Source organism: Panthera leo, chromosome C1, assembly GCF_018350215.1.
Source record: "Panthera leo isolate Ple1 chromosome C1, P.leo_Ple1_pat1.1, whole genome shotgun sequence".
Taxonomy (NCBI): domain Eukaryota; kingdom Metazoa; phylum Chordata; class Mammalia; order Carnivora; family Felidae; genus Panthera; species Panthera leo.
The window spans coordinates 190,201,534-190,212,733 of NC_056686.1; the positions used below are offsets into that span (position 1 = coordinate 190,201,534).

An 11,200-nucleotide genomic window follows, 5' to 3' on the forward strand; every position below is an offset into this window, starting at 1 on the left:
GTTCTACGGGAAAAGACAGTTTCCATGATTTCATTTCTTGACAAAGAGCAGCTACCTCACTTGGTTTCTGCCACATGTAAGCAAACCCCCAGCCGTAAAACCTCCCCTCAGAGAAAGGGATACGGAACCCCAAAACTCTTGAGTTCTTTCCCATCTGCCCGGGGGAAGCCTGCCTGCCCCTTGCTATGAGAGTGGACGAGTCGCAGGGGTGAGGTGTGGGAGAGGAGATGACTGTTCCCGCCCCACCCCCACCACAAGCACACAGCCTGTGCTGTCACAGCACATTCAGGGTGGCTTCTGCCCCGTCACCACTTGATCTGGGTTGTCTCTCCAAAAATAAAAAAATAAATAAAAAAAAACCAACAAGGTGTGCCTGTCTTTTATAATGTTCTGTTTTAAAGGAGAGAAATCTCCAGGGAAAGAACAGGACCCTAAACGTCCAAGGCCTGGAATCCCTCCTTTCTCTCTTTCCATTTTAAACAGGAAACATTCCCGCTAAGAGGGTCCAGAGGGAGCATGGGTTGTATGTTCATTTTAAGGCAGATAATGTTTGTGTGTTACAAATGTCAGTGATTTATCCCAAGGGCTTAAAATGAGTGCAGAAAAACCACATGTTTCACTTCATGCAGAGAAATAGCTTCAGTAGATTTCGAGAGAAAGCACAGGTTAAGGATTTTTTTTTTTTTAAGTGTTTCAGAAATCTCCAGCATGAACCAAAAGGAAATAGAAATGAGAGCGGCGGTGGGGGCGGGGGGGGGGGGGGGGTGTTGGTGCTTACAATATTTTATGACAAAAGATCTAGCGAATGCTGGAAGTTTTCTAAATCAAAGATAAAATTGTAAAGGAAAGGGGAGATGTAACCCTGATCCTCTATTTCCCAGGGCTGGAGTGACAGATTATGCATTTGTGCTCTATTTGTCATGGGCAATTTAAAATAGAGCAAAGCAAACTGCGCTGAATAATAGCAGTTGATGCTATAATAGCTTGTACACAAACAATTTAATTTTTTTATCTGAAAACTCTAACTAGATTACCCCAAGCTGAAGGATCTTTCATTATTACGTATAGCCAAATTAAGACATAAAACAGTAGAGCGAGAGTTCTATTGTTCATCCTTATGTATGTCCTCACACGCTGCTTTCCACACGCACCCACACTCGGAGCTCGTCAACCCTTCATTGATTTGGGGAACTTACAGAGCTGTTTTAACATCAGATTCTGCAGATTACAGGGTGATTTCGACCCTCATTGACAGTGCTTGATGAACCACAGACGCTGTATTCTTCTAGCTCTGTCATTTCTTCCAAGTGTTCTACCAATTTGTACTCTGACATTGAAGAGATTTTCATTAATTATTATTGTTGCTTTTTTTTTTCCTTCAAAAAATTATAACAGGCAGAGTGGTGGAATGTGGGAAGGATCTGGTGATGGTGGTGGTGAATACGTGCACAGAAGGTTTATGGGATTTTAAGAGCTGCAAACAGAACTCATCTGTTTAACCCCAGGCTAGATAAGATGCAGTCATCTGTACGCTGTTTGGAGACGTATTGCTTCTGTTGTAGCAAATGGAACAGAAGATGCTTGTTGTCTTAGTAGAGAGATCCAGACAGGGTCACTTTCTGTTAGTGTTTATTGTTGCCCTGGACCTTTCTGTGTGCCTACTCATTACACAATGCAACTTACAGCTGGTTTGGCTTTTCCCACTCTGCTACTGGTACTTCTTGACTTCGTGGTAGAATTGTTTCTATCAAGGCGCTACGTGGATAATCCCCAGCTCTGACTCAGGACTTTTTCTAGGAACTGTAGAGAGGGGAGAGCACATAGGGGTGGCCCAGAAGCTAACCGGAGTTAGACCAAGACTATGGTCCATGTCAAAAGCACCCCCACAGACCTAGAGATGAGTACAGCCCCTGGGAACTGTATAACTCTGAATAACCTGCACATTTCTCCCACTACCCGTGACAGGCTTCAGGGGGGCAGAGAAGGGGGCAGGTCCAACGATCCTAGCTGTAAGGGAGCCAAAGTGCGCCCCTTGTAGTTAAAAACGGCCACTCCGATGGCCAACAGGAAGGGGAGAGGGGAAGAAGATTCCCTCTCTTCTCTTTAAGGGCACACACCACTTCTGTTCACGTCCCATGGGCCAGGCCTAGTCAATGACCACGCCAAACTACGCAGGAGGCTGAGGAACGGGGTCTTCGGTCGGGCAGCTCCCTTAGCAGCTACTGATATGTGTCTGTTCTTCTCTTTCCAGGGGAGGACCAGCTGATCCTATAGACTATCTGACGGCCACACCTCGAGGGCTCTACAAAGAAAGGGAGCTCCCGTATTACCCAGGGGCTCATCCTGTGCATCCTCCCAAAGGGAGCTACCCACGTCCCCCGGATCTGAGGCTTGCAGACCTCCGGTATCCTCAGTACTACCCTCCTCCACCAGCCCCCCAGCATAAAGGACCCTTCCGACAAGATGTCCCGCCTTCCCCTCCTCAGCACCCCAGAGTGCCTGCCTATCAGGAAATGGGTAGACCAGGGCCCCGAGGGGGCAGCCCGGACCAGTACCCCTACCGAGCCCAGGATCCCAGGCAGAAGAACCCCATGACTGCAGCTGTGTAACTGAATATCACCACGCCCAGCCCAGCCCAGCCCAGAAGGGGAGACGGCTAACATCACCTTTGCCCTTCCTAGACTGTAAGACCTTCCTCCTGTTCAGAATTCTCCAGGGCACAGATAGGTTCTTCTCACCGAGGTTGCAACACTTGACTGCTAACCAGAGGGAAAAAGGAGGGGACAGGAGGACGGGGGATCAGAAGGAAGAGAAAGGACAGGGTCCATCAAAACAGTACTGCCTGAGATCTGAAATGCATTTAGAATTGTTCAATTCCGTGAGAGCGGCAGGTAAACAGGCAAGTGACAAAGAACAATGGACATACCACAAGTGCCTTCCTGGTGCGCACAAGCCCCATGGAACTGGCAGCACAGAGACTCTCAGAGGCTGAGCCTCAGCCACCTGGGAGTGGCTGCAAATATGGGTGTCTTAAATGAGTAGTTTTCTCATTGAGAAAACAAACCAACAGCAGACATGACTAGTGATCTCTTTGAAATGTTTATACCCAGAAGAAGACTGCATTTCTCTCTTTGTAGAATTTCTCAGGTTCCTCATACCACTCGTCTGGTATAAGTATTTTACATTTCCTTGCCATATGTGTGTATATATATATATATATATATATATATATATATATATATATAAAACACAACACGAATGCAGTATTAGTGTCCTGAGAGAATGTTTAAAGCTAGTCAGAGATTCCAGAAGGAATATAGTCCAAGGACCAAGGCGATCAGGTTAAGAGGGCTGAAAATCCCCTGATCCTCACCTTCCTTCCCCCGAGTCCCAGGCGTGATTGCATGGAGATATCCGGTTTCAGAACCATCTCCAAATCTCCTGCCTGTAATTACTGGAACCGGGGCCTCGACTTTAAGGCTCCCACTTGAGGGCTAAAATGTAGTTGGAAAAGAGAGGGCTCGTTGCTTAGGTCACACAGGAAGCAACGATCCGGAGATGCCAATTCCACACTCAGTGCCAAACAGTGCCATCTGCACCCGGGGACAGGGAGGGGCTGACTGTGGCCTCTGGGATTGATGACCAGGGAGTGGTAGATGGCAGTGACTGACTGTGTGTGTGTGTATGTGTATGCGTGTGTGTATGTGTGAAGGTATGTGATTACCAGTATGGAGAATGTAAGATAAAAATGCTTTCTGGGAAGTTTGATGAGGAAGGAAATAAAAAGGAAAAAAAAATCATAGGGGAAAGGAAAAGAGGCATAAAACCAGATCATTCTACATCCGCTGTATTTCATTAACAAAAGTCGGGGGAGCACCCAGGCTGGGCCAGCATCTCCAACTGGGACTAGAAGGTCTTTATGGCTTGGAAAAGCTGACACCCCGCCCTCTAAAACCCATCCCATTTCCTTTGAGCTTTGCAGTGATTTTCTACTTATTTCAGCAAGACTTCTAAAACTTCCAACCTGACCCAAATGAGAACACAACAGAAGACTGAGAAACAGCAAAATCTGGGGGCAGCCGTTTGAATCGTTCAATGGCTCTTAAGAGACGTAAAGCCTTGCCGCTCCTTCTCCATTCCCTCAAAACAACACAAAACAAAAAAAGTATTGAGTTCCATTTAGACATGTTTTGGCTGAGATTAGAATACCTCTGCCTGACAGGACTTAATAAATTATAGTATTATTAACTATAGAGTATCCAACCCAGTTTAGGTGTTTTTTTAATTTAAAATAGAGTTCTATTACCAGGAATGAAGCAGCTGCTGGTTTTAGACATAAATAGTGTTATTTACTGGACTTTAAGAGGTATCGTTTTCTAAAGTACAATTGCCTTGACCATCTTAATAAATAGACTGTCAAGTTGGTCTTCTCCATCTGTCATCCCTCTTGAGCCAGGCACCTTAGACCTTTTGCAACGTGTGCACGGAGGTTGAGGGGCTCAGGCCCTGCTCACCTAGAGGTGAGGGGCAGGTGAGCTCCCGGGCTTCTCTGCCAACACGCTGAATGACACTTTACCCTCGAAATAAATAAACTTCCAGGAAGAGAAGGATAAAGTGAGGGAAATGTAACGCGCTTGGGAGCGTTAAAATCAGCTCTTGGGCATGTTGCATTTTGAGTCAAATTTCTCTAGGCTATTAGACATAGCCAAGCCAGGAGTCTCCTTCTGGATTAAGGCCAAGGCCACACGAGAGGCAGCCAGAGGCAGTGCGAGAGGGTGAGATATCCTGTGCGTGTTGGAGGAATGGCCCTTGTAGGAAGAATGCCCATCTTCCCCACGTTGCACAATGCCTCCTGCTCACAGGCTCGGGGCAAGCTGCACCAAATACGGTCTTGCGCTGTATTCACAGTCAATAAAACATTTGCTAATCCTGCGGGGCAGCCAGTGATTTGAAACTGCTCTTCAAGTGGACAAAAACGAGATGACAGCCGTTTTCTTGCTTGAAGTACAATACACGCCCAATTTGACCCCGCCCGAAAGAAGCACACGTGTGCGTCACAGAGGCTCCATCAAGCCAGGCCACGTTAAGAACAGCTCGAATGTAAGCTTCATAAGAGCCTGTGAACCAACCCTCCACTTGCCAGCACCCAGAGGCTGCAGAACTCTCTCCCAGTATCTAGGAGAACTGGTGGTTTAGAGTGTTTAGAAGGCCAGCCTGTAGTCAGTAGGTGCCCAGTAGCAGGAAGTAGTTCCCCATTTATTTATGGCCTTGGCGAGACTCAATCTGGTGTCTGCTCGTTGCTCAGAATACCATAACGCCCCTCCCCACAGGAACAGAGTAGCACAGTGAGCTGCAAACCCATCAGCACACACCCACCCGACTCCTGATCTGACTGCTGGGTCGCTGAGGCCTGGAAATGATGTTTTGGCCTTGAGTCGTGAGATATTTGAAGGAGCTCTTGTTTATCCCTTTTTGCAGGAGGGGAGATGGGAAAGGGAGCAGACCATTGCAAACTTTTAGATGCAGGAGAATTCAGTCCTCTGCCAGGAAGAGAAACACTGCATCTCGTTAACCCCTTGCGCCATTGGACTGTGGCAATATCACCCTTGGTAGAAAATTGGTTCCCCACAATATTAAATCAGTGGATGAAAGGCAATCTCAAAGACAGGAGCACCTTCTTATATCATAATCGAGTAACAAACAAAAATTGGAAAATAAAATTACCGTGAAGCACATTATTCTTAGATATGTAAGTCAACATGCGTTGACCCCACAGGACAGCATGGAGCAAAGATCTTATAATCAAGGGTGTGAGGAGATCCACAGACCCACCATGACCCCATGGAGGAAACCATGCATGCTGCCCGATAAAGGAGGTTGGAAACTTCCTTGTGGCTCTCTTTGTGCCACCAACTAAATAAAATTAAAACATGACTCATTATTCCCTTCAAAGATCTGTGAACTTGTTGAACTATCTTCTGAAGGAAATGCATCTGACAACTTGAGGAGCTGTCATGCATGGAGTCTATGTGCATAATAAGGATCCGGCCTTTGAGGGGCATTCGTTCCCCTAACCTGTAGCCCCAGCAGTTGTTTTCTTTGGAGAGACATCTTAGCCTTTCAGGGCGGATAGAGAGATCTGCACAGTTTGGGGAGGGATGTATGCCTATAAAATCCCCGTAGGCATTAAACTCTGAAATCCGCAACGAACTGCCCTCAAATTGGTGCTAAATTGGGTAGACACCCTACTGCTTTTGAGTCCAGGAGCAACAAAAGGTCCAGACTTGGTGCAATTAGGCAGGAGGGAGTGGGATCCAGAACCAGCCACGGGAGTACTTCTCTGCCCTCCCAGTTCCCACCGACTTAGTTGGAAATGATGCCACAATGAGACCAGAAAGAGGAGTCTCCATAAGATATCCCTACAAAGTCACCTCTCTGGAAAAAAAAAAAAAAAAAAAGGAGAATAAAAGATAGATATCTAAAATAAGCCTAGAATCTCATATGCAGCTACTACTTCTAAGGGAAACTCTTTTCTCCCTCATGTCCTTAAATAGTGATAGAATCACACAGCTCCTGACTTTTAAAGATGGGCTTAACTCCCAAGCCTGGAGTGCACAGTGAACTAACCCCAAAGACCGAGACTGTCTCCTCACTCAGCTCTGAGAGCGTGTGCTGTTCCATCTATGTTGTCCGCAGTGCTGTTTACTACTGGAACATAAAAACAAACCCTACTGTGGATACAGTCGCTTCTTCTAGTGTTTTCCTGCGCTTTTTTGGCACCAAGTCTGTTCATAAGTTCTGAAGATAAATTATGTGAAATCATATTTTGGCATATGGGGGCAGAGAATGAATTCTTCACAGACTTTTTAGAATGATCCCATTTGTACCACAGAAAACATTTTGGATGCTGTTATATATGAACATACAAATTTTTCTTGTTTTATTTTGCATTGAAATAAAGCTTTATTCATTAAGATACCAGAGTGTTGGTTTTCAGTCCCCACCTGTTTGGTTTAGGATTTGACGAATGAATAGGTTGGTCTGGTCCTGATCACCCTTAAACAGCAACGTCATAGGGCAGGGGTCATGAAGGAGAAGCCTCTGTCATGTGCTGGGCTCCCCAAAAAACACATGCGAGACGGAGACGACCATGTAGGCTGTTGATTCGAGAGCGCACTTGGGTTCAATACCCACGGAAGCCAGGGCAAGAAGCAGGGCCGGCCAAAGGGAGAAGCTGAGCAGTGATACCCTCCCAAATTAGGCCTCAGCCAGCTCCACAGGGCAATCTGGGTCCACAGTGGCCCTTCAGACTTGTCCCAACTTGGGACTAAGGAGCTGGGTCTTCATACCACTGTGTTGGGTGGTAGGTATGAGCTACTCCTGGAAGGAGATGGGACCCAGGACTGGGCAGTTGGGAGGTATTTACAGTGGTTGGGAAAATTGTCCTTCATTCTTGAGGTGGGATCTGGGCAGCTCACCACACAGCCTCCAACAGTGTTGACCCTTCCTCTCTTATAAGCCGATAACACTCTTACCTTACTTAGGGAAACATGATTCTGAGTGAGTTCTCCTTGAAACCAACCCTCTGTTTCCCAAGATTCTTCACTGGATTATTCTCAGACCTCCCAGAAGTGTCTTGCAAGTTCATTCGCACCGAGGTTTCAGCCACCGTCTCTGGAGAGGTTTGCTCACAATCTGCAGCTCAGATCTGTCTTCCCAGACACATGCATCTCCATTTTCCCCCTGGTCATCCCCGCTCGAGCTTTCCACAGGCCCTTTGGACTGAACAAGATCAAACTGAAAGCATAAGCTTTCTCAAAAGAAGCCTGCTTCTCATGATTCTGACCTGGCCAGTGGCACCACCATGTTCAGAGTTACAAGCCAAAACTCTGGAAATTATCCTTGACTTCCCATTTATAACTCTGCCCATTCCTCCGACCCATCCCCGTCTGGAAAGCCAGCAATTTCACTCTATCTGTCCATGCTTCCTGACTTCCTGCCTTGGCTCAGCCTCTTCACTAGCCTTCTCTGCGATCTCTTGCCTCTGACCATGCTTCCTTCCCTACGACCTTTATACTCTACGGACTCAGCACCTGCCTTGGTACATAGAATTTGGTCGCAACATGTACATATCAATTCGCTTAATCATTGTCTAGAACGCCTCCCGGCTACCATATCAACCTCTGCTGTATCCTGCCAAAGGGATTTTTCTGAAGTAGAGACCAGACCAGGCGTGTTGCTCTTCCGGAGGCAGCATGCTCTTATTGAAAGACATTGGCTTTGAAAACAGGCAGACCCAGATCTAAAGCGAGTTTCCAGCACTAATCGGTTGTGTGACTACTTAGCTCTCTAGGCCAGTTTCCCCATTTGTGAAGCAAAAGTAGTACACGTCTTGTGCGATTGTTTTGAGAATTAACTCACATGTACATGTACAGGAGTTCTGGTGCCAGTGTGAGCCAGTCCCCAAGAGCCGACTGTCCATGTCTCTCCCCGGTCCCATGTCTAGTGATGCCACATTAGTAGTTTGAAATAGGCCATGTTGGAAGCCTTATGACACAGAAATCAGCGTAGTGTACAAAGCAGGCCTTTTTCTTTCCCCTCTAGAAAGCCAGTGGTTAAACATTTACCAGCACACCACTGTAGACAACATACCCAGCAGTCAAGGAAAGTTAATCCTTGCCCCCCTTCACGCACACACACACATAGGCTCACACACACACGTACACCCTCACTCCTCAAAACCTTTCGGTGGCTCTTTCCTACTTACAACCTAAAGTTGAAAGCCCAAACCTTGCAACATCAGTCCCTGGCGCCTCTCCCTCTTCACGTCTCGTTGCTCCTAGTTTTACAGCTTGCGCTACTGTTATTTCCAAATTACTTTTATTTATTTGAACCAGGTGTGCATTTCACAGCTCTGTACCGTGGAAACACACAATAAACATAGCTGCTCAAAGTGCCCTTCGTCCCGTGGATCCTCATTTATCCCTCAAGGCCCAGATCAAGCGGCTCGTTCTCCATGAAGACTTCAAGGCAGAAATTGGAGACTGGCTCTCTCTTTCACGTCCATCCCACGCTCTCGTAGCAGGATTTACTGCAGGGCAGAGGCACTAATGCTGGAGATCACATTTTCCAGCTTTCTTCTTGGCCGTTGTTCCATGTGAGGCCCAGCTCCTACCAACCAGACCAAACACTCCGGAGGATGGAACTGAGGGCCAGGCATGCTTCTGCTGGCAAACAGGGTAACAGAGGCGTTTGGTTTCCTACAAGAATACTCAGCCCCCCTAGCTTCCTGGGAGTCAAGAGGCTGTGCGAGGGCAACCCGTTGTGTTAGCACGGATCATAGCTGAGGCAACACGATTCTGCACCAACAGTCGGGGCATCTTCCGATCTTCGAAAAGTTAGTAACCTCCTCCGTGAGCCAGTTCTGACTTGTTCAGAGATTCATTCTGGAAGCCTTGCCTAGAGCTTGCTTCTCCAGCCCTTCCGAGACTTTTGCAAGCACCTAACTTTCCACATTTGATCCCTTTCTGTTTGCTAGAAGGGATTCAGTTATCTGCAACTAACCTCACCAAGATTCCTTCCGCAGCCCTCCTCCTGAGCCAGACAAGGTAATTCCATCCTGAATGTTACTGAGACACATTCTGCAGATCCTCAATAAAACTTTTATTACCTCTATTACAATGATTAGTTTCCATGTCCGTGTGGCCTTCTGAAGAGTATCGTATTTATAACACGTTGCCTGGCTCTGACTATATGCTCGAGAAATATTTGCTGAATTCATTTGAATGAAGAAATGAGGTGTGAGGGTTCTTTTTCTGAAATGCTGCGCTGCTGACGTCCCACCTTGCAGTTCAAACCATAAATCTCAAAGTCCTGTTGTTAAAGATCGCCCGGTATTTTTCCTGAGGTAAAAGGTGTTAGCTCACGTGGGCAGGCCAGATTCTAATTTAAAACACGAAGCAGGCGAGGAGATTGTAAATGCAATGGGTAATGCATTATTTAGAGAGCAAAGAGAGACTTAAGTAAAGAGAAAATGTATTCCTTGCAACCGACTAAGATGGAAATACTTTTAGTGACAGATGATTACTATTATTATTGTATAATTCCTTGGATTTTAGGCAAGTGCCTTGTGATCACTTGTATTACTTATTCCTTTCAACACCTGTAGGTGGTGAACTGAACGGCTCCCTGACTTTCCACAAGGAAACTGAGTCTTACATAGAATGGTACTAACATAAAGATTTAATGAACGCTATTTAGGCATATCCAAAAACCTAGAGGTAACTTTGTGTCTTGACAATGGAGATTTCTTTTTTAGTGGCCATGTTTATTCTCACTAATTATTGTTTATAGTACATGCTGAATGTTTCATGATTACAGTAATTTGTGCTTCTCGTCCAAAGAACATCAGGCTTATTTTACACCTGGAGAAACTGAGGCATGAAGAAACCAACCAGGTAATTGAGGGCCAAAGGAGAAAGGTGAATTTCCTTTATTCGTGGAGTATTTCTTGAGAAACCACTACGTTCCTGGCACTCTGTGCTACCTCCTGAGTGGGCTCTCTGCTTTGCAACGTGGGTGGGTTCCTCCCCAGCTTGCATTAAAAGGTCCTTCCTCAGCACGTGGCCAGTTTGCATCATACCTGTGACTTCCTAATTACTGGACTCTCAGAGGTCATCAGGCATGGCCCATGTCCTCTGGAGAAAGAAGAGAGTTGCTTCAGCAATCAATGTTTAACATTCAGCTATCACCCTTTCCACTGAAGCTTCACTTGGCTGCTTGTTACCGACCCTCCCAAATACCTAAGTTTGCTGCATAATAACCAATGGTTTTAACTGAAACCTAACAACCCTCGACTTTGTGACCCTTCTGCCTGGTCCATCAAATAAGAAGTACAAAAAGAAAATGAGATTCAATTGTTGCCCAAAAGATACTTAATGTCAGATATTGTAAAACACTGCAGAGTATTGCAGACATAGACAAGGCTTGGATTCGGCCCTCCAGGACCCGCAAGTCAAGTTGGAGAGGAAAACAGACACAAAGAACCAAAACTCAAGGCTGAACATGGTGAGTATACACTGCCAGGGAAGCCTGACTTTTGCCTCCGGGTGTGAACAGGATCGGGTAAGTTTTATGGAAGACCTGACATCTGAAATGGCCTAAAAGGATGAGAAGGATGTAAACAGACCAAGCAAGGAAG

At 46.2% G+C, this 11,200-nt stretch overlaps 1 protein-coding gene across 1 annotated transcript in view; it reads left to right on the forward strand.

Moving 5' to 3' along the window:
* The window catches only part of PARD3B (par-3 family cell polarity regulator beta), a 1,004,169-nt gene extending 997,193 nt beyond the window's left edge, over positions 1 to 6,976 (forward strand). The window contains exon 23 of the mRNA XM_042949849.1: positions 2,252 to 6,976. Within this exon, the coding sequence (XP_042805783.1) occupies positions 2,252 to 2,609 (358 nt within the window). The 3' untranslated portion in view covers positions 2,610 to 6,976. The remainder of the gene's footprint in view (positions 1 to 2,251) is intronic.
* The last annotated feature ends 4,224 nt before the right edge of the window (positions 6,977 to 11,200 follow it).